Source organism: Rhopilema esculentum, chromosome 20 (assembly GCF_057945365.1).
Source record: "Rhopilema esculentum isolate cy_ngs chromosome 20, ASM5794536v1, whole genome shotgun sequence".
Lineage (NCBI taxonomy): Eukaryota > Metazoa > Cnidaria > Scyphozoa > Rhizostomeae > Rhizostomatidae > Rhopilema > Rhopilema esculentum.
Genome location: NC_142834.1, coordinates 766613 through 793297, shown reverse-complemented (window position 1 = coordinate 793297; position 26685 = coordinate 766613). Strand labels below are relative to the sequence as shown.

General features: G+C 35.7%; 2 protein-coding genes across 2 annotated transcripts in view; both read left to right on the top strand.

The window, feature by feature from the left end:
* The first annotated feature begins 3271 nt into the window (after positions 1-3271).
* Positions 3272-5278, top strand: LOC135689904 (zinc finger protein 862-like). Its single transcript, XM_089114433.1, has one exon. The coding sequence runs from the start codon at positions 3272-3274 to the stop codon at positions 5276-5278; it is 2007 nt and encodes a 668-aa protein (XP_088970559.1).
* An 11112-nt stretch (positions 5279-16390) lies between these two features.
* Positions 16391-26685, top strand: part of LOC148957759 (uncharacterized) — an 11386-nt gene continuing 1091 nt past the window's right edge. Inside the window, exon 1 of the mRNA XM_089114553.1 lies at positions 16391-26218. Within this exon, the coding sequence (XP_088970679.1) occupies positions 26052-26218 (167 nt within the window). The 5' untranslated portion in view covers positions 16391-26051. The remainder of the gene's footprint in view (positions 26219-26685) is intronic.

Below are 26685 nucleotides of genomic sequence, written 5' to 3'. Positions count from 1 at the left end.
AGAAAAGGGTGTTGTCTTGGCAACATATACTGATCATGCTGGTGTCTTTTGGCTGTTTAAGTTTGAAGGCTTTGCAAAGGATCTTACACATTTGAATGGTGATGATTCTGTGCCTGGCTACTGGCTCGACAAGAAGAAGGGTCCAGTTTACCATTTTTTTAACAGCAACGTCCATTCAATATAGAAAGATCATAAAGGACGATTACCAAAGTATTATAAGATGGAAACACAGAGTGGGAAAAAACGAGGCAACTAAGAGTGGACCAAGAGTTTCTCTGCTTGTTGAAGAAAAAATCAAACTGTTTAATTAAGTGCTTTGCTTTTGCTTTGTTTGATATTCTGGAGACTTTTAATTTTCACTCTTTGATGCCTTTTTAACTTTCCATCTTTTACAAAGACTGAGAACCAATAGTATTGATAGGAGTTTTTTGTAAAATTAAAAATCTCTCATTCTTTAAAAATATAAAATGCAGTAATGATGGTTGGTAACTGTTTCTTATGTTTCATTAGTACTGTCTTTCTCATCGGGTAAAATGTTAAAGGTGATTTCATCCTCGTTAATTTTTTGATGTCGCTGAATAGTGTATGCAACACAGTTGATAATCTTTTTTCTATTTTTCTAATAATCTTAATATGTTTGTATTTTTGTAATTCTTTATTTTACTACTTACAACTGATTAATTGTCTTAACTTTATTATCCTAGCTTAATGTTTGCCAGTTTTTTCAGATCCCTCTCTTTGATCTACAATGCCTGCCAAAAGTAGTTGGAACGCCGAGATTGTACTCTTAATAAATGTATATTTCTCAGTTCATTTCCCTTTTTCAAGCAGATGGAACCCCCTTCCCCCCTTATACAATGTTGTGAAGAAGGATAAACATGTTGCTAAACATGGGTTGCAAAATTTGCGCGGGAGGGGAGACATTTAGTAGGAAAGATGATTGAACTGTTCCAACACTTTTGGCCGGCATTGTATATGCTTGTTCTTTCTATCAGTATGGAGCTCTGAAATCCAATCACCTTTCCAGTTTCTAAAAATATATTTCCTCACTGCTGTTCATTTTTAGCTTCAGGGTTTACTGCCACTTAAATAATGTTTTGTACCATACTGTTTGGGTCTGGCATTGTTTATTGTCAAAAGCTCTCATAGCCTGTTATCAAGTAAATTAGAAAAGCGATGATAGAACTAAAAACCGTTAAAGGAATATGGAATTCGACGAATGGAATAGGAAGACGGATGTAAGAGCATGGAAAAGAAATATATGAAAAAAGCTAATAAAAATAAATATATATATACATATACGAAAATACAGAATATATGTATATGTATTTATGCACACTAATATGAAGAAAAAAAACCAAGAAAAAAGGGGGGGGGGTGGTTTTTGAAGATACGTAAACTGTTTATTAAGTCCAGAAGGATATAAAGTTCCAAGTTTAAAAATTATCCGTTTTTCCAGTGACTTTCTCTTTGCACTGTCCGTTGGGGCAAACAGGAGGCCAAGAACTACCATGTTATCTTCTGTGTGATTGGCCAGCTTAAAATCATGTCATTTATGAGAATGGAGCTGAAGTTTGAGACTTGTTGAAATAATGGAGGGTCTTATACCCCAACACCCACGGCTTTTACGTATCTTGTTGCCATGCTGTGGTATCATTAAAGATGCGATAGTTACTGCTGCCATCATGTGAGATGCTGTTGGCAGATGCTCAGTAAGCAAGAGACAAGAAAGCAAGAAGGATAAATTGAAAGTAACGGAAATCTTCTTTACAGTATGATTGCACGATCAAATTTAAGTCATATTTTCACCGAAGGGACATATGACGTTCATCTGTTGTACTATAAATGTGCAAAACATTCGCATTATATTCAACTTTTAGCACAATGTTCTTCTTTATGTGTCATGCGCTAAGGCGTTGACGATCATGCTCCTTCAAATTTCTCTATCTTGACATGCTTGAATGAGTTCATTTCCATTTGTCCTGTTAGTCCATTCTTTGATGTTGCTCAAAAACGTCACTCTCTGTCTGCCTCTTGCTCTTTTACTTTCTACTTTTCCCGTTAGCGATAGGTTCTCTATGCCTTTTCTCCACATATCCCAAAAATGTCATCTTCCTGTTTTTTGATGGTTTTCTAGCAATTTTCGATTCACATTAGCAATTGTGAGTACTTGCTCATTTGATATTTTATCAGTCCATGATATCATTTGATATCTTCAGCATTCTTCTTAAAAACCACATTTCTGTTGCCTCCAAACGCTTCTATATAACAGATGAGGTACTCCATGTCTCACATCCATATAGAAGGATGGACCGGATATAACAGTTCAGGATTCTCTGTCTCATTGACATGGTAATGTTTGAACTTGTTTAAATAGATCTCTATTTGTTGAAGGCCTCTTTACTTAATGCAATTCTTCGCTTTATTTCATAATCAGATTTGCCATCAGATGTAAAAAAGCTTCCTAGATAGTTGAATTTTGCAATGTGTTTTATGTAGATTTCACTTGCTTTAAGTGTACATGTTGGTGGACTGTCATCAAGTATGTTTTCTTAGCATTCAATGCCCATCTAAAGGACTCACTCTCTTTTGTAACTTTATCTAGAATATATTGGAGATTTTTTTCTGTCTTAGGAATCAAAACAGTATCATCTGTATATCTGATGTTGTTCACATTGCGTCCATTTATAACCATTCCATGCAGATCTTCGACTTTCCTGAAGATAATTTCACTACACAACGAAACAGGGTTGCCATACTGGCCTTTTTAAGGCCAAATTTCTCAATTTTGGCCTTTTTTCATGTTGATTTGCCTGAAAAAATAACATTTGGCCTGAGACTAAAATTTGGCCTTTTTTGGCCTGTTTTCTCGAATTTATCCTAATAATTTTTTTACTTTGTTTTTGGCCTTTGAAAAGTTTTTTTCAAACAGTGTATTCTCGCAGTTTCATGACATGGGCTTTGTATTGTTAGTGTAATGTAATTCATCACTTGCCACTTAACATAACGTTAAGCTGTGAATAACCAGCTACAGGGGTCACTGCGCTATAAATATTCAATTGACATTCACCAGTTAGTTTTCTACAATAACAGGATGTCTCGATGTGAGGCATAACAAAACATCGGCTGTTTTATCGGATATACCACTTCCAACAAGACTTGCGGACCCTAAAAACTTGATTCATATAACCCTAAACATCAGAAACCTTTCATTTAGATTCACGCGATTGCAATACTCACTGCTCTGTTAAATTTCAATTCGATTTCAATAATGAGTTTAAGCAAGGAACCCAAAGGTACTAAGTGGAAAGGCTACTATGAAAGTGCTCGAAAGTATAAGCCGCAATGGCAAAGAAAGCATCCTTGGGTAACAAAAGCTGTGGATGGAACAGATGAAGCATACTGCTCTTTATGTAAAGTCAATGTTAACCCAAAGCTTTGTCATCTTCAACAACACGAGGCTTCTACTAAACATAAAAAAGCTTCCACTGCAGTTTCTTCGAACAGAAAAATTGTTACTCTTTTGAAGAAAGATGATGAGGTCCTGAAGAAGATCGAGCTTGAGCTTGCTGTTGCTATAACGTGTCATTGTGCAATTCGGGCAGTTGACCATTTTGGTGAAATAATTGTGAAACACGGAGATAAGAGCAAACTGGGAGAACTGAAGCTTCATCGAACAAAATGCAGCCAATTAATCAAACGCGTAATCTCTCCTGCCCTATACGAAGAGTTACGTAGCGATGTTTCTGGCAAGAAGTTCTCCGTTCTCATAGATGAGTCAACAGATGTATCATGCAAGAAATATTTGTGTGTAACAGTGCGATATTTCAGCGAAAAGCAAGAGAAAATTTGCACAGCATTTATCAGTTCAGTTTCCCTCGTAAGCGCCACTGGGGAAGATATATTCAATGCCTTAAAACTAAGTCTTGAAGATGCTGGATTAAACTTAGAAGATTGTGTTGGCTTGGCATGCGATGGAGCATCTGTAATGGTCGGAAAGCATGACTCTGTTTATTCCAGGATGAAGATAGTGTCTCCAAATTGCATCCTTATGAAATGTATCTGCCATTCACTCTCCCTATGCATAAAACATGCTTTCGAAAAACTCCCTGCTAATCTTGGATTTTTGCTGAGCGAGATCCCAAAATGGTTTTCAAAAACCACACTAAGACGTGAAGCATACAAAGATCTCTTCAAGATCATCAATGGCGATGATGAAACCGTGAAAGTAAGTGGCGCCTTTCAGAAGAATTCCACAACAAGATGGCTTGTCAGAGGCAAATTGCTGTACAGCATCTTAGTAAGTTGGGAAGAGCTAAAAACCTACTTCTCAATTGCCGAAATAGAAGCTGATGCTTCTAGAAGATACAAAGCACGTTTAATTGCAGAAATGATGAAAGACAATGTGAATAAATTGTATTTTCACTTCGTTACACCCATAGTAAACGAATTTGAAAGGATAAATGCATTTTTCCAAGCAACAGACCTAGATCCAGACTGTATGATTAAAGAACTGAATTTGTTCCATAACAGCCTGACCAATCGAGTTTATCTCCCTGATGGCAGCCACGTAGCATCAGATAAAGTTGGTTATGGTGCTAAGTACATATTTGAACGCAACGAAATGATGGGGAGGAAGCAACTTGCTGCTCAACAAGGAAGGGAAATTGATGCAAGATGCCATCACTTGTTACTGGAGGCTGCAGCTCAAGTAGCAAAGCGCTTACCAGATTCCAATGCGATTTTTCAATCCATTGCATATCTTAGCCCCTCGAGTGTACTCAGTCAAGTGGAATGTATGCCATTGGCAAAGTTGCCCATGCAGCACCTTATTCAAGGCGATGTTCTGTCAACTATTGATGAACAGTATCGAAAGATAAAATTTATTGACTGGGCCAAAGAGATGAAGGAAGGAATACCACAAGATTCCTCAAAATTTTGGGCTGCAGTATTCTTATACAAAAACGCCCTGGGCGAGAGGCCATTTAAAGAACTCGCAAGCTATGCACTGTCATGCCTCACAACACCAACCAGCAATGTTGTTGTCGAAAGAATATTTTCTTACGTTACTGCAGTCAAAACAAAGCCAAGGAACAAGATGTCTCCTGTCATGCTTGAGGCAATCGTGCGCATCAAAACGAATTTGCATTTCGAAAATAAATGTTGCAAAGACTTTCGTGTCATTCCAAGGATGTTAGAGCTGGTCAATTCGTCCATGTATGCAACAGAAGGAATAGATGAAGATGATGATGATGATGTGATGATGCAAGATGAATAGCTTGTGTGAAACTTTATTATTTTTGCTTCATGCTTTGTTTGTTATTAACTTTAAATTTGTTCTTGTTTATCTTTTATAATTGTTCAGTTGCTTTCAGCTCTCGAGGTTCATGATGTGTTTTCCTAATGTATATCTACGCATGCGCATAGCGATGCTTCATGACGTCATTTTAGTTTGGCCTATTTTTGACCAATTTGGCCACTTTTTTAAGCTGGTTTGGCCTGCTCGTTTCCAGACCATCTGGCAACCCTGCAACGAAAACCTCTGGTTACAGATCACTTTACACTGTTACAGATCACTTTTTGATCTTTATCAAAAGTGATATGGATTGGCCTCCCATTTACACCACTCCTAGCTATCCATAGCAAAACTGATACAGTTAACCGTATCACTTTTGATCCTTCTAGCAAAATATCGCAAGTGATCCGGACTTGTGAAAACCCAGTGTAAACAGGGCAATCTGTATCAAAAGTGATACAGATCAACAATGACGCTTTGAATCAGCACGGGAGTGAGACAATTTGGCATCAACAGACTTGATTGAACTCAATTTTGCGAATGCCTGGTAGGTTTGAACTTCGTGGGATAACTTGATCAATAATGTTGTATCACCAGTAGAAATGGGTTGAGAAATTTGAAGGTCCAAGGACAGTCTCTTGAATCTATGTTATGAGTCAAACAGTCATTATGTGGGCAATTTTTTGCACCTCACAGAGAAGGACTTTGAAGTATTAAAGGAGTTTTACTTAACGGCATACAAATTTTAGCACTCACTCAAGAATTCATACTGGTGTAAATGGAAAGGCTATCAGTAGCAAAAGTGATCCGATGCAGTGAAATCAGGGCCTAAAATTCTTATCAGCCTCCTGACCTATCAAAACATTTTCTCACTCTCTATATTTTTCAAAATAGCAGACCAGCAGCCTCCTTTTAAGACTTAATGAGGCTTGATGAATATCATTGTTGGATTTAATCAAAGGAGAAGTAGGACAAGGTTAGAGGGTTAAACAATATCCTTTGGGTAGTACCCAGCTTGAATTTGTCATAACAGAAACTCAATGAAAGCGCACATTTAATGGGTCTCAATCCTAATCTGGCTCAGCTTTTGAAATAAATTAATCTAGAACATCGGACAAGAGAGCAATAGCAAACAGAGATGCAGTGTCACATTTCAAATCTCCAAAATTCATTGTAAGTCTGAATCTTTCTTATGTGGATCGAGCCCAGTGAATACAACTTTTCTAACAAAATATTCACCTAAAAAGTAGATATACCCTTCATGTTGCCCAGTACGATAAAGAATTCCATAAATTGACAGTTATTTTCAATATAAAACACTTTACATGAATCACTTTACACTTTACAAAACACTTTTATAGAAAATATTCACATAAATGCTTAACATTGCTGATACTTTATATCTTTCTATAAATTTTTAGATATGTATGATTTGTGAATAACGTTCTTTGGAAGCCTGATTAATTTTTTTTTTAATTTTCTGTTTTTGTATGTTCATAGCCATTTTCATACTGCATTTGTATATTCATAGTCTGATTGCTGAATATCAATTAGAGTTCTTCAAAACCATCGTCATTGTCATTATCATCAACTTCATTGTCGTTGTCATCATCATCATCATCAGTTTCATCAATGGCATAATCATCATCATCATTATTAATGTCATATTCAGTTCTCCTTGAAAATGCGACATTCGCTAGAAATTCACAGCTTGTAGACGCGATAGACGACGGGATTTCTTTTCCAAATTTTTCGTAGGTAATTTTTTCAGATAAAATTTGGTTTCAAGTAATTAGCACGTGCTTGTATAGGACACCACTTAGACAGGAATTTGCGTTTCTGCTCCTTGATAGTTCTTCCACCTTTTTCTTCAACATTTCTATGGTTTTTAACATGACTGCAATAGAAGTTTGCATTCTGCATAAAGAAAGCCTTGTTCTTCGTAGCATCTTTTTTCCAATTATAAAGCTGGATAATACAGCGTTTGGAAGCAAAAGGTATTTTGTCTATAAGAGAGGTCCGAGTAGATTCAGATTTTTGGTAAAGATTCAAAATCGAATGTCTTGTTTCTTGGAATGAAACTTTTTCAACTGACAGCAAAATATGTTCCTGAAGCACTATAGTTGGGCGTTGTATTTTGATACTTCAAATTTTTGTCGCTTTGTATATTGGCCTACCCCTCGTGCAAGACATATTGCTTGTTTCTGACCCTCTTTGAAAGGAAGGTGTAAAAAATTAGGACAGGAATATCTCTTGGTAGCATTATTATGTTTTCCGGTATCTGGAAGGATTATAATATCTTCTTTATAAACAAAAAATTAAGCTTTTAAACAGCATTGAGAAACACATTTCTCAGCTAGCTCTTGTAAAACATAGCGCAAAGTGAGGAAAACAAAATATCTTTGTATGACACAAAGAATTTAGTTGGAAGCAATAACTTGTTCATTCACATAATAAAAAAAATCAAGTTAAGCTTGAACCAGTGTGAACTATCTTGAAGCTACCTAGGAAACAGATCCTCAGAATATTATATGACTTAAGTATTGCGTATAAGTATAAGCATTAAGTATTGCCAGTAATATCTTATTAGTATAATCTGTTATATCATTATTGAAGTATCTTATCAGTTTTTTATAGGTATAGAAGGTAAAAACTAAAAAAACAATGTTTCAATAAGACATCTTATCCTCACCAGAATCCATCACAGACAGTAGCAAGTCACACTGGACGACCTGCCAGCATTCGATTCTCAATGTTTCTATTGCATCCCATTACAATTTGTATTTCTCACAACAGTACAGTCTACATTAGTGGTTCCTTAGCTATCAGCTCCGATTATTAACGAATTGCTCAGATTGATATTACTCTCCAGCATCCACTTTACTACTGCATTTTGTTGTTACTTGCGGTTCCTTACACATCGTAGTTTGCTTCTGGTGCCCACCCCTTTTGGGCCTTACAACTGTAGCTTATATTACCGGTTCGGGGTGAGGCTTGGTGAGTTAATGTTGGATGGGTTTGCAGATTTTATTTTCTTTTTTAGTCCAAGTGAAAGGCCTTTGCTAGATTTCGATCTGGTGTAATCCTGTTGGGCAGGTGTTTTTAGGGGAGATCAATGTCCATTTTTGGGGGTCAGGTCAATGTCCATCAGATCTGTTAGTTTGGTGGTAGCTGATGACACCAGTGACGTCACCATGGTGGTGAAGGCAATAGCAATAGTTGCCATGTTCGGAATTCCAGATCTGTAGGGCACTAAAAGTATCGACGGCAAAAAGCACGCATCAAGAAAGCAGGCCTTTAATTTCTCTAACTTGCTACTACAACTTTCCAACTACTACTACTACAACTTTCCAACTTGCTTTCCTGCCATTCAACCCACCCCCCTGATTACTACTTTTCAGGAAATTCTCAAACTCCCCAATCATTTCAACACCCTATTTTTCAGTACTTCAAAGATAGTGTCAGGACTTCTTTTCAGCTATAATAATATAGTTTTCTTAATAAGTTACTTCACTGTGGTGGCCCCATCTAAAATACACTTGAAGCTGTTATTGTGTAATGCAGCTTTCAAACAAATGTGGATGCTATCCATTTTCTACTGCTCTGTAGTAGCAAGTTGTAAGCTTAAAGACTAATTAATATTATTACATCATTGACCTTTAAATTTTTTTCAATATTATGGCTAATGATTTCGCCCTTTCACAATAAATGAAACCTAATACGTAAAATGTTTTACCTTGCTAATTTCTAGGTGAAACATTTAACAGCATATCATTCCAATATAGAGTAGGAAAGCGAACAGTATCTTACTTAGAAACAACACAAGCACTCTTTTCTGCATTTAAGAAAGTCTACTTGAATGTAGAATACATTGATACTAGATAGAAGTCATTAACATAAATGTGTGATTCTGTTGAAGTATGTAAGATTTATAATTTTTGAAGCTGGGAATCCTGATTTGCCGTATAGCCTGGTTAAGGTGATTCAACATTGTGAGAGAAGAACTGAGTATCCAGTCTATGCGATCTCTGCTCGGGTGATTGAAGCCAGCTTGGGTTTCCAGGATACTGAGTTGATCCATAAGTACCTGCGTACCTGCTTGAGGCATAGATTGACCCCTTTTACATTGGATTTGCATTGGATGCCTGGTGGCCTAATGATCCCATCTGGGCTTGAACGATTATATTTGATACTTCGTGCTGTGCTATTTTCCTTGTGACAGGATCTAATTCGCCAAGGCTCTCTGCTACAAAAAGACCAAAGCTTGCAGTGGCACTGTTGCAATCACTCTTCTGCTTTCTTTTCTTTGTTTGGTTTATGGATGTTGCCAGACTTTTAATATGAAATATGAAATTTATTGTAGGTGTTACTATTTTAGAAAACAGAAAAAAACTTTCAGTGACTGACTGAATAACATACTAAGCAATGTGCAATTTTGCTTTTTTACAGGCAAGTCTTGGGTTGCTTTCATCTGCTTTTCCTGCTTTACTATCTACAAATATTTTATAGCACTGCCTTGCTCGAAGCTTCAGGGTCTTGTGCTGGTAGAGGAATACCATGTGCTTTCAGTTCATCTGCTAAGGTTTGTGTCACTTTTTCTTTTCTATCTTTTTTCAATTGTTCCCATGTTTTTTGCATACAAATGCTTGTTGCTTTGAAAAACAACTGGCAAATTAACCTGAAAGAACAGCATTGAGAATCTTATTTTGAATTAGATTTAGCTGAATGTTTGAAGCAGATTTGAATTTTCTGTTAAAAATTTGGTTTCTTGTCATTCTGTGCTCGTTTTTTCTATTAGTTTTGATTAGCATGGACTTTGCACAACACGATGGCAAGATAGAATTAAATTTAGTCTTAATTCGAGTACTTGGTTATACACACATGGTTGCAAGAAGTTTTTTTATGTTTATATTTTTTTATGCAAGAAGTTTCAAAAGTCATTTCAGTTTTTTATGAAGGTTTCACTCGAACACAGGATGAAGATTTCACTCTTCGAGAGATTTCAAGTCATTCGAGAGATTTTAAGTCATTCGAGAGATTTTAAGTCATTCGAGAGATTTTAAGTCATTCGAGAGATTTCAAGTCATTCAAGCTTGTTTGATACTTGCTTGCCATAAGACAAAGCAATTATTGCAAAAAAATCTACAACAGCTGGCAGCAAATCTTGCCATTCATTCATCAAATAGCTGTTTTTTGCTTTCTCGGGAAAATGTTCCCTCTTTTTCAAGGTTTATAAGTTAAACTTGCAAATGACCTTGATTTTATGCCATTTAATGATTTTTATGATATTTCCTCCTCTGAATTCGAAGAAATGATGGATTTCCACTGTCAAAGTGACAATGTATTGGATAAAGATGGGAATTGAAGCCATTCATAAATCAACAATTGGTCAAGCATCAAATTTTTAATGGAAGCGACAAAGGATGTACCGGATAACAGCTTCCAATTTCTACTCAGCTGCTGTCAACACAGTTACGAACAAAGGTTGATCTGTTAGCTGATTTGCTGTAGCATGCATACAAGACTTTATCTTCACTGTTATCCATAACATTAAAGCCTGTAAAGTTGGATTTTTTTCTTTTGCTCCAGGTCACATGCTCATATTTTTTTGTCATCAGCACAAATTTTTTGCCCTATGATTAAAAGCATATGACTGTTGTCTATATCATTTGATGTACCAACTTCCTTCAACATGCTCTAGCATCGTTTGACAGATTGCACCAAAACGGGCACAGTCTAAAAACGGGCATCTTCTCCATCTTGCAGTGGTCTGAATTTTGTAATTTCTTGTGTGATTGCATCTGATACAAAACGAGGGTCTCTATAAATAGCATTTAACACTCCCATGCAGTGTCATAATCAGATCCAACTTCTCCATTTCATACTTATCATCATCCTTGATTAAATTTGTAAACTCCTCGTGCTTATGTACTAAAAGTTCAAACCTCCTTTAAAATTATCCAATCATTTTTGTACCTCGTTTACTGGACTTGCATTTGTGACTACATGATCTAAGACTTTCAAAGCTAGAGTAGAGGCTTCTTTTGCAGGTCTCCGATTGATTTTTCCCCCTTTTAACTTCTCAGCTTCCGCCATGGTTTCCTTTCATAACTTTGTTGGTTGCAGCTCTCAAGTTCTTTGACAATTTATCATAAATCAAATGCATGGTTCCTTATAACAGGACAGACTTTAGAGAAATGCACCCAATCATATATATAGAAATCTTATTCGATTTGAAACAACTAATTCACATCATAATAAAGCACAGCGAGATGATATTAAACAACATTTGTCAGCAAAATAATAATAATAATATTATGTTTTTAAAAATATTTAATCAAAGAAACACCCTCAAAGTGCCAATACCCCCTCCCACAAGTTTAAGATGCTTCCTGAATGCAATGCAAGAATTTAACATGAGGTTGAACAAGATATTGCAACACTATGCTACATTGAAACCGTCTAGCCCTCACTAACAGACAGTTAAATGCCGAAATTAATTATATAGAATGATAAGCAATTAAGCATACTTTGGAAGATAAGCTTACCAATCAATGTTTTAAGCATGTCTTGCTCAGCATATTTATGTCCCTTGGACTGTTGAGGCTTCTGCACTTTAGCTGTATTTAGTTTTGCTGATTGTTATGCAGGACATGGCAGAGTGCAGTGGGGCTCCAGCTCATGAAAAGTGAGGAACTAGAGAAGGTCTGTGGCTGTAGCACACAAAAAGTTTTTTGGACCACCTCCTTTTTTCCTACAAGAAGCATTTTTTCCCTTATAAAACAATCCTTGTTTCCCAAGAAATGTAATTTAATTCACGATTTGCAATGAACATTATTTCCTAGAACTTAATTTCAGAGTTTTGAAATTAGATATTTTATGCATTGAAAAATCACGATAAAACATTGAATAAAGTGCTATTAGTAAAAATTTTCAACTCTACACTGTCATGAAATCTAAACGAGAAAAAAGTTCAATAACGTTTTTGAGGGGATACCAGGTTCTAATCGATAGACCAAGTTTTCAGCTGTCTATTATCATGGACTATAGATCAGCTTCATCGATTTGATGGAAAATTGTTTTTGAAGAGTTGCTAAGTCAATTCCGTTTGAAATATCTCTCTCGCTGCATATTTAAATGATTTTCTAGGCATTCTTCAGTCATTGTAGCCTTAAGATAGCTGTTGATAATTTTTACTTTGCTGTGGCATTGTTTGCATGATGCTATTGACACAGGGAGACATGAAGCAATTTTTATTGCCAGATGAAGGTTTGGGTAAAGATTTTTAAGATCGCTTTGCTGAAACATCTTGAGAATTAATGGCAAATCGGGATTTTTCCATTTCTGATCTACGAGTAGGGATCTACAAGAAACTGGTGACAAGTGTTCAAGCACTTAAAGAAATGGGGAAACTTATCAAAGTGAATGGGTATGTGAGGATGACCCTTGAAAATCTCCCAGCAATTAGAGCAGACCTCGTGAGATTGGATGAGGACTGGCAAAAGTGGGGATTTCCTCAGCTGATTGAGGCGTTGCTAAAATGGTCTGAAAGAAATACAGTTTTTAACAGTGAATATCAGCTAAGTGAAAAAGCAAACAGACTGCAGCGAAGGGATACGTTTTTTCAAGTCAAACAGCACGAGTGGAAACCAAGGCAATTTTAGCAAATAATAGCAAATTTAAACATCTATTTTAAATAAAGATGTTTTAATATACTGCCATTTATATGGTTATTATATTAAGTTATGCAATATCCGGTTACAGTCGCACAAAATGTTGCTTGAAAACTTGTGACTGTAAACAAAGTGTCACTGTAAAAAGGGCTAAATTGAAATATTTTTACATATTTTGGTTTAAATGTTATGTGACTTTAACCAGTAGTGTGCCTTGTAGCAGTAGTTCGACTGTAGAGACATGAACAGGTAGCCAAAAGAAAGTCTTTTATTTCCAACAACGTGTTTTGCTTTAGATTTCACAGGACAATTAAATTCCTGTTTTCTTTTTAAATATTGCCTACTGTATCAAAAGATTGCAATATTCCAGTTAAAGAGCATTTTAAAATAATTTTTTATTCCATTGTTTGCATGACCTAGGGTATGCAGTAGAACTTATACACTATCCTTTCCTTTAGAAGAAGCTGTTCCCTTATGTCTATCTTTACTGGAAACAGTATCAACAGAAGCTTTGGAGAACAATTAATTCTAACTGGTGATGCACGACATGATAGTATGGGTCATAGTGCTAAGTATAGAGTATACAGTGTATTTTGTTGCAACAAACTATCAATTACACACTTTGATCTTGTCCAGGTAAGAAAGTACCTCTGACCCTTTCTTAGTAGTTTCGACAAGTCCTTTTCACCATATTATTGTTAGGTGAATTGATTTTTATGTAACATGCAGTTTTGTTTGTAAGCCTTGGTCTAGCCCATAAAGAATTGTTAATGCCTCTACTGCATTTGCCTTCACAGTGTGGTAAAAGACTTTATCTATAAAATCTGACACAAATGTTTAACTATGCTTGATAACTTTGCATCAAAGGCACAATTTAAAGTGATTGCTTTTTATCAGTAACTGAGGTATGAAAATAAATCTTTTTCTAACAATTCAACTTTTTTCTAGCGTAATGGGTGGATAGCAGCTCAGCTATGGAGTACAAAGGGTTTCAACGAAGCATCACATTCTTTGCTACACTGCCTTGTGGAATATCCACATTCGTATCAGACAGACACTGCTCTGTTGCCAAGCACATGAGAGAAAAGTTTCCTACTGTGAAACATTACTTTGGTCTCTGGCATCTAAGTTTTGATCTGATTCGGAAAAATAGATAATTGATGCCTATAATCAATACAAATAATGTATGCAAGCTTCATCTTTAGCAATTCTTTTCCTTGCAATTATCTGCTTTTCTTTAGAGGTTCGTAAAATTTTAACAAGAATATCAAAGCTAAAGGGTTGCGAAGTATTGGCAGAGTTGATTCAACCATGTGTGAACCATTTGCATTGGAGTGCAACGACAACACTAAGTGGAGATGGCAATGTAATTCTTGCAAAATTTAGGTCCTTTCTTGGGCACATCATCGATCGGCATAAAGATCTTGAAAATTCTCTTTTCGATAAATGTGCACATGGAGGAAATATTTCACAATGCAAATGGCTTAGGAAAGGTTCGCATTATTTGTATAAAGTACACTGCATTATTTTCTTTCTATTACTGTTGATCAAGTGTACAAAAATCTAAAAAAAAATGTTCTTGATTTTGCATTTAATGTCTCCTCACAGACTCGGATGAATTTGAAACGCTTAGTTCTGCCCTCAGTAACAGGCTACTGGAAAAAGGTATCCAGCAAGCTTTACCATTGGCCCAGACTAGCTGCTTGTAAGGTTTCCTTTCAGTGGTTATTCATTTTTGCTCAAAAAAGATTGGTGTCTCGTATGTTGGAATGTTTTGCAGGTAATTAGACTGAAAATTTCCATATCTTCTTGTGCAAAAGACAACTTTGTGAGGCTGTGTTAATGAACAATATCAACTTTTTGGTTTATTTACTTTTTAACAGCCAATAAGGAAGCTGCTTCTTTGCATCATATTTAAAAATGACCTGTACACAGGTTGAATATCATTAAAATTTTAGGATCCGAATACACTTCATGAATTTTTTTTCTATACTTTAGTTCTGATTTGATTTTAGTTCATATCAACAGGTTGCAGCAATTACCTTTAAAGAAAGATTTGATTTTCTTACCTAACAAATAGCATATGAATCTCTTTTCAGACATGCTCTACATTTCAACTACAATTTGGACAGGGAAATCAAAAGAAATGACGATGGTTCAGCTCAATTAGCTGTCCATTACCTGAAATTCAAAAATGGGGAGGCTACCATGAATGATATTACAGTTCATCAGTATTTTGCTGAATATTTCTTTTTCTCATTAATTACTCTAGTATAGATAAAGTAGTTGACAGTTTCTAATGTATTCTAGCTCAAATAAGGTTTGTGTGTTTGCCTAATGTGGCTGTTGATGTTTTACTAGGAATGTTCAACTAATATTTTATATCATGTGGAGGAGCTGTTTGCCACAACAATGAAGGACTGTAAAGGTTGAACAAACTAAAAGAGGCTACACCACCCCCGCTTCCTGCAGGTTTTGACAAATAAGATAGGGAAGAGGCAATTGAAAAACAGGAGCATAATGGACAATTGAAAAGGTTCATAATACACAATGTTAAAAACTATGTCAATGCCCAAACAATCACATATATTGAAAGAATTGTTGGAAGTGACTGCCTGAACAGTATGTAACAATAGGTGCAATGGGGACCAACTGCTGGCAAACACTTTATGCAAAAAGTTGAATACAGTTCAAAATTTTGCATACAGTTCAAATGTTTCATTTGTTTCAAATCATATGTTTCAATTTGCATATAGTGCAAATGCACTTTATGCACAGTATGTAAAACACCCATGAAAGAACACAAATTATTACACAAAGACTGTCCAAAAAATTTAGAGTAATCAGATTTATTATAATTACCATAAATAGAGTCTAATCAGCCCAGCTCTTCCTTTGACACCCTTACTAGCGATAGTCCAGTCTACTATAACACGTTTTCATCATGTTCTGCATATCCTGTTGCTCTCTCATTTCTTAAATTAAATTTTCCTCGAAATGCATTATAAACAGGCAGTGGCACACGCTTCTCCCCCAACTTTCCATGAATCAGCCTTGTAAAAGCTCTATAGGCAGCAGCTCGCAAAAATCTAGAAAAAAATAACTGCTAACAAGGAGGAAAGATTAAGAAAAATAAGTGATGATCATCGGCATGCAGTGCCATTTCAACTGATAAGTTGTGGCCATAAAGTTTCTTTCTGTCTTCAAAAAGGGGTAGAAGAACAAATTTTTCCCTAGTGAAAATAAATTCTTTGTTTGAAATTTGATAAATTTTTAATTTCAAAACTATATATTATATATCTTTACAAATAATGAAAATTGATGTTTTATCAGTCCGACATAAAGTGCTTCATGTTGTGCAGGCAGAGCTGTAAAGGCGTTTGTTGACAAATATACTCTCGCGTTTGTTGACAAATATTCTATCAGCTGTTAGCCTACCATAGCCCCCTTTTGATTTACCATCACTCAATTTCTGTCCAGCATACTTTGTTTTCAGTTTACGAAGTGCAGTTCCAAGGCGTTTTTGCACATGTCCGACACATTCATGCTTTTTGATTAATTTTACACCAAATGGCTTTAGGCTGGATACATTGTTGTATGCTTTGGAGTCACCATCTCCAATGTTTCCATTATATTGCAACTCGTGTAGTTCTTCTGATCGGAGGAAGATTCTTTTCACTCCCTCTGGCTCCATAGCTGGAGATGAGCCATGATAATTTGTTGCACAGTTGATCTTGGCCAACCATTTCTCTTTCTTTGGACAAACTGGCTTGGACTTCCAGGTTGAACATCCATGACACACTTTGTTTAGTGTCTCAAAATCAAGACACTTTCCTGTCTTTGCTAAGATGGCAGTAACCGCACCTTGCAGGGAAGAAAAACCTTTTTTGCCAGGTACCATCAAGCATCACATCACACTCGGTGTGGTCAGTCTCCTGGTCTTTCTCCTTTTTGGAAGCATCTCTCATGTTTTCTGCTACCTTATTTTTCAGACAACCTTGTATGGTTTTCAAAGTTGAGCTGTATGTGTCATGCAACATTGGGAAGGGAATGTTCAAATAAGCACAAAGCTTTAAAAAAGATGTCTCCCCCAATTTCCATTGCACCAAGTACAGCTCTACGGTTTATTTCAAACCCTTTGAATTTTTGCAGTTGGGAGAGGTGTACATCTCTACCCTCTTCAAACATTACTGACACTCTACAACAATCAATGATGCTAGTCCCATCTTCTTTTCTGTTTCTTTCTTCACTTGAAGCTTGCCATATTTACATTTCTGGCAAATTGCAGTGATATCCAGAAGTGACTGCAGAAATTCCATACCTATGGTACGAAAGCCTTCAGATTGAAAGTTGTCTTGGATGTCCTAAAAATAAATTACTAATAATATGTTCCTTATATATATCCAGGGGCCGATATAGGAAATTTTTTGACCAGTGCTCAGTTTAAGGGACCGCAACCAACAAATTGACCACGCCCATTTCGGTGGCGATGTTAAGTAGCGTATTTTTTCCAATCAGTGTCCCTCTCTAATGCACGCCCCCCTTTTGAGTAAAATTTCTCTTATCAGCACCCACTCTCCAATGAGCGCCCCCCAAATATTTTGAAAACATATAGTAACCAGCAAATCTTTACAATAGTAATCAGTTAAAATATATGGAATAAAACCTATGCTGTTTCAATTTGGAAATTCTTCTGCAACTACTGACAGAATTACATAAAAATACATTTGAAGGTATTGACATTTTAAATATTCAAGATGCCACACCAGTATTTATGCAAGTCTACTAGGATTTCGACTCAGGTGAAACTGAAATCTTGTAATGATTATGCCCATAACAGGTGTGATGGATTTTTCTAAAAACAACCATTGTTTAAATTTCAAAGCTTAACTTTTTAGTGGTGGATTTTTATCTTTTTCTTGATTAGCCCCACTCTCTAATGGGGCCAGAAATATGATAGAATACGGTAAACAAGAGTGGCTATGGAAGCAAGGAAAGTATTGTACAAAAAAAGGCAAATTCATGAAAATTGCTAGCCTGTGTTCAAGAATGTCAAAACGATGCTTTAAACATACAAAAAAGCAGAATTAATTTCAAATATTTTAATATCTAATTTCAGGCATTTTGGGGCCTTTACGAGAGAAAACCTTACCTGGAATGACGCATCATTGTTATATAGTCATTTGCAGCATTAACACAAAGGAAGCAATATTTTTTCTACCTGAACTCAGTAAAACTTGATTGCAGTCTTTTAGAACAACGTGTTGCGATAACATCGTAACTTTTTCAAAATACCTTTCTTAGGTTAAGAAATTACAACAGAATGGACTCGGAGGGACAGGAAGAGAGGAAAGGGAAGACCAAAGAAAAGATGGAGAGATGAGATCGAGCAGAAGGCAGGCAGCACGTGGACCCAGAGTGCCCAAAACCGTGATGAGTGGAGAAAGATGTGGAGGCCATCCGCCAGCAGTGGTGTGACAGGCTAATGATGATGATGAAGAGGTTAAGAAAGTCTTGACGACAGTTTTGATGAACTAAAATGGATTTCTTGCTTTTCTGAACAGATGCCCTCAGTTGTGCTACAAGTACTTGATTATCGAATGTGGCCTCGTATATCATATAAACCTCAATAAAAAATTTTCCCAACGGTTGATTTTGGGCGATTTTCAGTCTGTTATAGAGGAAAAAATTCTGAACTGGATGGTGGAAAATTCGCTTTTCTACTATTTTTTTCCGAATTCACCTTGAATTGAACGCTCCACGACCTAACTATTTCTTGTATGTGTGCTATTCTTCTGTCATTACCTCTGTCTTTTCTGATTCTCATCCAAACTGGCCTATTCACTCTGCAAAATGAGTTGGGAACAGTTGGATGACCTCTTGGATGAAGAATGCAATGTCTTCAATTTTTCACCTTGGATTGATTCTTTCCAGCGTTTTTCTATAATATTTGCCAACTTCTAAGATGTTGGTCATCCACTTCATCATGTTTTTGATCATGTTCCTCGTTCAAATCATCAAGAAACTCACCTCCATGTTTGTTTGCAACCTTCCCTGCATCCTTGTTGTTTGGCACTTGTTGGTTCTCCTTTTCACATTTTAGTGACAAATGCAAAGGAAATTTTTACGACGTCTCTTGCTGTGAAAGCATTTACTTCTATCATCAGAGAAAAGTAGGCAGGCTGCTGCTGGAATTTGTGTCATTCCATGAGCGTTTCTTTCTGGTGCTACCTGACTTCAGCCTATGGACGTGGAATTTGTTGCCCCTAATGTTTAATTTCATGAATTCCTCAAACGTATTTGCCATTGTGGCCATGCCATCCTTTCATTCATTAATATTTTGCAGTTCGTTCTGCGGTAGTTGACTACATTGTGGTCCCTTCCACTCATTCATTGATATTGTCTTCGGAAGACTTGAAGTTGACCTTTCAGTTTCTTCTTGCACGAAGTTCAGTAGGCAAACCCGTATTGCTTCTGAATTTCCTCTTCCTCCATTAATTTCATTCACAGAAATTCTTGACCAGCAAAATAAAAACCAAGACCTCAAAGCTGGTCGACTGACACAAAGATGCATGTTTCGCAACTGACCTCTACGGGCATGCACCGCATATCTCATGTAATTACTGGTGGTGTAATTGGAGATGACGTAGAATTAATGTCATCCTGCTTGTTGGTGAACTTTCTTTAACAGTGGCTCTTCTTATTTGGTTGTCTCTGCTCCTTATCAATTCCTCTACCTTTCCCATACACCAAAACCCATCTCACAACATCTCCGACAACAATATTAGCCTCTCCAATATACGATGCAATAAACTATTTTCTCCTCTGTAATTGCCTACCAAGATTCTCTTTTGTAACATCTTTCATTTTTCTATCTAGCAATGTCTCACATTTTAATTGAAAATGTTGTCCGCTATTTTTTGCCGGTATTTTTTGTTGCCGTTTGTCTGCATAATTATTTGTGCCAAGCAGAAAATGCTGTCTATTGTCCGAATGGTTTTGTCAACTCTAAAGATAGCAATGGCTAAATTCTACCAGGAGAATGGCAAAGATTGGCTGCATCTGAAGGAATGGGTTTGCAAAACATACTTCAAGTGCAATAGCCATTAGGAATGCTTTGAAGCAATACTTGTACAGCAAAACTGGCCCTGTACCATGTCAATTAGCTTACATTCAAAGAGTTGATGACGAATAAACTCACACAGCATCTTCTAATAATTGATTTTTTAACATTTTATAATCAGGAAAATTTGATAATTGAGCAAATAATTTTTTTAAAAAGTAATCTCTATTGAGTAAAAACATGTTCTGATTTGGCTCTATAGCAACACTCTGACTTCTCTCACTTGTATTTCCAAGTGCTGATACAACAGGCTAATCGGGTGAAGGTGCATTCCATGCTGGTTGGTGCATGCATGAACGATTGCTGTTGCTGCTCCTGCATTTGTATATCAAATATAATATTTTGTATTTGAATGTTGTTTGATAGAAATTTCTATGCACAAATCGAAATCCCTGCTCATTGGAGTCCTTAATCACCCCCCTCATTCTTCGAATTATCTAAATGAGGATTTAGAATTGTTGTCTGATGAGTTGTTAAGTACATCTGTAGCCGAGGGGGAAGAAACCATCTTAACGGGAGATATAAACTGTGACTTTCTAAAAAGAAACGATCATAGATGTATAAAGAATATTTTAGCCAGTTATGGGCTTGAACAGCAAATCAAAGACTCTACTAGAATAACACCACATACAAGCACCCTAATAGACGTAATAGGCACAAGGCACAATATTAGTCGCCCAGTTGTGCAAATCACATTGATTAAAGGATGGAACCCATAATTAAAGTAAGATTAGGAATACAATAGAGAAGGATGGTTATCCCACCTTTATTGTATCAATATGGTATCATGTTTGCATCTATATCTATAGAGAAAATGCATCAAATGATAAATATAGAATAAGAATCTCAAATACAAACTCTACTACACTTTATCCTTGATAAGAATGAAAGAATAAAAATGAATTCAAAAAAACATAGTAAAGACCAAGGTTGATCATAGAAGGAGTAGTGTTGAAAACGAAAACAATACTACGCAATCTGATGCTAAGTTTTCCATAAAAAGGGGCCCTCGAATGAAAAATGGACTACGAATATAATGGGGATGGTGAGTACATTGTAGTTCACTTGTTTGTTTGTTTCTGAAATCTATTTTGTTTTGATAAAAAAAATAGTGTTATCCTAAAACACTGCCCCAATCCTAGATAATTTATCAGTCATTGATTATCCATTAATCAATCATCAAAGCAAATTCTTAATTTCTTTTCCTAAAAGTTTTTTCGAGTCCTGATTGATAAAGGACCAACTTTCCAAGTTCTGAGACTCATGCAAACTTCTTTCCCTCTTTGCACTTCCTCTCACATGCATTGCCACCTAATTGCTGGCCGTAGATTCGTTTTAGGTCCTCATTCAGTCTAGCTGTACTGATGAGCCCTGATGTGGGGCGAAACCAGTCTACAGCCGACTGTTTGAGGTGTCAGTGGCTTTCTTTACTTCACATTTCTAAGCTCTACCCCAAAATAAGTAAGAGCTCAGCCCTTGTTGAAACAAACCGCTTCCTAGTGCCTTGTTTTGTTTTAAATGATTTTAGCTGCTGTACTCCGTTTTTTCTGCCTACCTTACACTCTGCTTTTTGAAATCTATTTGAATGGAGCAGAAATTTGGGGTGCATCGTGAAGTAGCTAATAAATGATACAGAAAATTGATATTGATTGGCTGATAACAATTTAGGTATAAAAATTCATGCAAGCGGAGTCAGCAAAATGGCATCAGTATATAGCTATCACTAAAAAAATCCTGTTTGCTCAATGTAAATTCAAATTTGCTCAAATAAGGCGAATTCTTCTTATCAAATAAGGTGTCATATGTACAAACTGTTGATAAGAACAATACTGTGAAAATTGGAGCTGTCTCCGGATTTCTTGATTCAAACTCGAACAGGCATGTTGATAACGGTGCCTTTTTAATTTTAAAAAACTTCCAGGCTTGAAAATCATGAAACTCTCGGTGATATTGATAATTCTTACCTATGAATCTAATTGTTTGTTTACCATCTAAATCCTCCTCCAGTGCAAGTGCTACAATAGGCATATTTGTCCTTATAAACCATTCATCTAACTGTAAAAGAGGATAATATAACAGCTTAATGTTTTCAGAAGCTGATAGAACGTAAAATTGTTAGGTGTATATTTTGATGTTTTACACTCTGAAGAATGTCAGAAGAAATGCTTAAGCATGATTGAACATGCTCGCATTTTTCAAAGCCATTTTTAAGTTTTTTAACACCAAAAGATTGTTTATGAAATTGTTTGCTGTCAGTAAGTCTACATGTCTATAATTTGTAAACCCAAGTGAAAGCAGAAAGCAAAAGTTTAATATTTTTGTCCTATTTAGTTCCTAGGCTCCAAAACATTGCTCACAAATTAATCTTGAATAAACATACTGCTGAAAATATGGAATATTATCATGAATAACTCGAAGTAGTGGCTTCATTTGGTTCCTGAACTACAGAATCTGTTTAACCACGGAATGGGTTCAGTTTTGAAATGTACCGGAGCATAATATTAATATTTTTCAAACACTTTTGTTTAGTTTTGTATTCTGGTTGTATTTTGAGATAAACAAATTTTTTAAGGAGTGCTTTTTAACAAAGTGAGTACTTGGATAGGCATAAATGTAGGAAACTTTAAGCACAAGGCTGCAAATGCAAATAAAACACATGCAAAATTATATTTTAAAACAAAAGAAAGTTGCGAGGGCAGATTAGAGGCTCAACAAAAGTTTGGTATTATCTCAACAACTGCATGTTAGCAAGTGAAACCAAACAAAAGAGTAATTCAGCTTTTAGTGAGATCAAGCACCTAACAAGACTTTTTTTGAAATAGTAGATTAATTTTTTTCTAAGACTAAATATTCTTTACTTGTATAAGCAGTGCAAAACAACACCTATAATCAATTGTTTCAAATCATTCATTTTTACTTGTCGTCTGACATCTTCATGAACTTATAATTTTTTATGCTCTAGTCAATGAACACCGAGAAAAGTTAAGGAATTCTTAAGGATTTTTGAGTTTCAAGGCATGGGCATCAGTGCCCTGCCTAAGAAAAATCTTTTACAAAATGTATGTAATCATTTCAAATTATCAGTATCATTTCATACTTCCAGTTGTTAAAATCATCAAATGTCCAAAATTCAAATTTACTGAGGCTATAGTCTATCAAGGGGATATCTAGATTTGAAGTCCGGGGGAGACTTTTTTCATGAATGTTATACATACCATTGTAGCAAGGCTTGAAAGCTTCGTCCTGACAAATGCTCTACGGCGCCCTCTTTTTGCCAAGTACTTTAATTGCTTCTTTGATCTTTTTCTCTATCAAAAGCAACAAATATAGATTTCATCTGTTGTCAGGATAGTGGCATGTAGACAGGAAGAAGAAGGAAGTCAAAACCTGCAGGGGCACAAATAGAAGTAAGCCATGCAACAAAAAGGGCAGTTTTATGAATGTTTTCAGAGGAGACCTTAAGCAAAAGCATTTATCAAAAAGATGGGAATGTGTCCCCTCCCCTGCTCAAGATGTGCTTGGTAAACAATGCAGGATTCATATAACCTATAGAACATTTTTCCAACAGTTTAAAGCATAATATTACAAAATGAAAGAAGGATTATGTACACCTTAACCAAAAATGAGAGGTTTTATGCCAACTTGTGCACCTGAAGAAGCCTTGGTGCATGTGCTCGCTTGCCTTCATTTCCTGAGGCCTCTTCACAAAAAAACTATCAAGCAGATACACCTTGAGCTACAGGCTGTAGCAGAGATCATTAGGATCCTATTGCCCCCCAATTTTGTATGATTCTCAAAATGTGCAAGAAGATTTGTTATATTTGATAGAAAATAGAAATGAAAAGCTGATTAGCAAGAAACTTGAAACAATAACTACAATCCGCTGGTTTTATAGGAACTTTTCATTTTCAATTCAACACAAGCTACAATGACAAATTTCACTACAAAAAAATTTGCAGTTGGCTAGCGTGTGGTAAAATATCATTTGGTTATTTAATTCATTCACACATTATATTATAATTATACCACATGCAGCTTATATATTTATTTCATTTTTACTGACTAGCTATATCGATTAAAAGACGATTAAAGATCAAATGAGTAAAGAACAATCAGATGATAATAATTGACGACAATAACAACAATAATTTATTTACTTATAAGCCTTTGAATAGGTTCACGAAAAAATGTGGAAATTAAATAGATTATTCAATTCAACGGTTTTCGATGAATTTGTTTTTGTAATCTTGTTCCAATACATAACCCCACGAGTATGACTGAAGAACTTTTAGAAAGATCTCATAAGATCATTTTGCTAAATTTCTGAAAGTGCCTTTCTCTGGTTTTATTCGGAAATACTTCATGCTCGCAGAAAGATGAACTTAGGATAACATTTGGTTTGACAAATGTTATCCTAAGTTCTATCAATTGATTAAGACTGTTCTATCAATTGAGGTACTAATATATTTATAATTATTTCGATATCTTGAAACATATGGGGCTTGGGAGTGAAAAGGGAGCATAAAATTTCAATTAACACAAGCTTAAAAAATCACAAAATATATTCAAGACAGCAACATGCGAAAGCTCATACATTGAGATTGTGTTTTGTGTTCAGTTTTTAGTCGTTTGAATATAGTGCTACACAGGCAATATTATAAGAAGCAGTGATGGCCAATTTGTACAGTGATGGAAAATGTGCAGCAATGAATCTGAATTTATGCAGAGTGAAATTTTCAAATTGTTTTAATTAGTAATCAAAATGTATAAAACAGCCACAAACTAAACAAAAAGTGCAATTTGTTTAATCAAAAATGTTGTTACTTTTAAAAACTAGTTGACATTGATATATACCTAGATGTTGGCATATTGTCTTGCGTATAAGACTGCTTCTTGAACTAGTTTTAGGTCTGTTGTGTGCTGAGACTAAATTGTTGCAGTCTGCCGAATGAGACTTTGATGTCAAAATCCTTATCATCTTGATCTCTTCTACATATTTTTCTGAGGATATCTATTTTGACCTTTGCATAGATCACTATCTTTGAGATCTTCATATTGATCTGCAACCTCACGTGAGTCGAAATTGTAAGCAATGGATGCACGGACATTTCTTATATCATTCTCACTGGCTCAAAGCTTACAAGTTATCCAAATTCACCAAGAAATTGGTTTCTCGTTTAAAGTTTAATAAAGGAGCACTTGATTAGTTACAAAAAGTTATTATTTCATGTGTGATATATATTTTATTTTGCTAGTGTCTTCTTTCGCTGGTATGTTTCAATAAATCATGAAACAAATTTATAACATCTTATATCTAATAGACAATAACAAGTTGGCACAATAATTTTTATCCTAGTAAGCATAAGCCTGTCTATTTTGTATTCAGTTACGAGAGCTTCAGCTACATTTAAGTGAACTTCAGCTACTTAGCGTTGAAATGTTTGGCCCCCACGGAGTAAGTGAGTGTAAAGGTAAGCAGCTAGATCATGATCACTTTGCACATAATTTCTTTTTCAAGACGCGAAAAACATAAATTGATTAAGAAACATTTATTTTATCAAACAGGACAAAGTATGTCTGTGCACCCAAAAGCACACACATTTAAAAAATGTGAGTAGTTAAATGCATGCATCTGATGTTGGGAGCAAGATTACTCTTGCCTTCTTGATGCAACAGAAGACACTGCTGACGAGTAGTCTGCTGATGAAGTGAGGAGATCTTCCTCAAATCAGGCTTGCCGACAGACCAGATGAAGCCTTTGATAACTGGCATTCTGGAATATGATCAATGTCTCCAATGCACACAGGTGGACATTTTTGACAATAATATGATATGGGGGGCAACATCTTGGTCAGATTTAAGTGTCCAACTCACTGATTTCAGTGTTATCGGTGTTAACTCACTGTTTTACATGGGGGTTTTACAGAGACAAATGTCACATGCACTAGCAAAGTAATAAATGCGATGCTTCAGAGATTTGCCAAGTAAGACGTCCCTCTGTTTCCAAGATGTCACTGAGGAAACGGGCTTTACAGTCACGAGGCTGGCATACAACAGGTTGTTTTCTATCAACATCAAACAGGCACTTGGAAGGAGTAATGTACGTCTTCAGAAAGCCACGTACCGGTGAGTGCAGCTTCATCAGGGCTGGAAAATGTCAAGAAAAAAAAGAAATTGTTAGCATGAATTCTCCATTGCTTGATGTTAATATGAACATTAAATTTATGTTAACCTCATTCTATGTAACACTGTTTTCTTGTCATAAACATACATGCTGTATATTTTTCGTTCTGCGCTACTAACAAAAAATAGAGATTTGCTTTCAAAATACAATCATTTGATATTATCAGTGTATTGTCTATTGTACAAATTATGTGTATTAGGTTCGAAGACATTCTCCTCAATTATATAATATAGAGTGAACAAAATGATTGCTGTCAAAACAGCTTTGATAAACAATAGAGGACCAACAATTTGTTTTTGCTTAGTGTGAGAAGTTGTTAGGAGAAAAGTTTGAACAAATCTAACAACTTAAAAAATCAGCTTCTGTGACTGGTTAGAATTTTTGTCAAAGATTTGCAAGAATATTTGAA

Excerpts from the sequence above, each read along its gene's own strand:
- LOC135689904 (XM_089114433.1), top strand. The coding sequence starts at position 3,272 with ATGAGTTTAAGCAAGGAACCCAAAGGTACTAAGTGGAAAGGCTACTAT.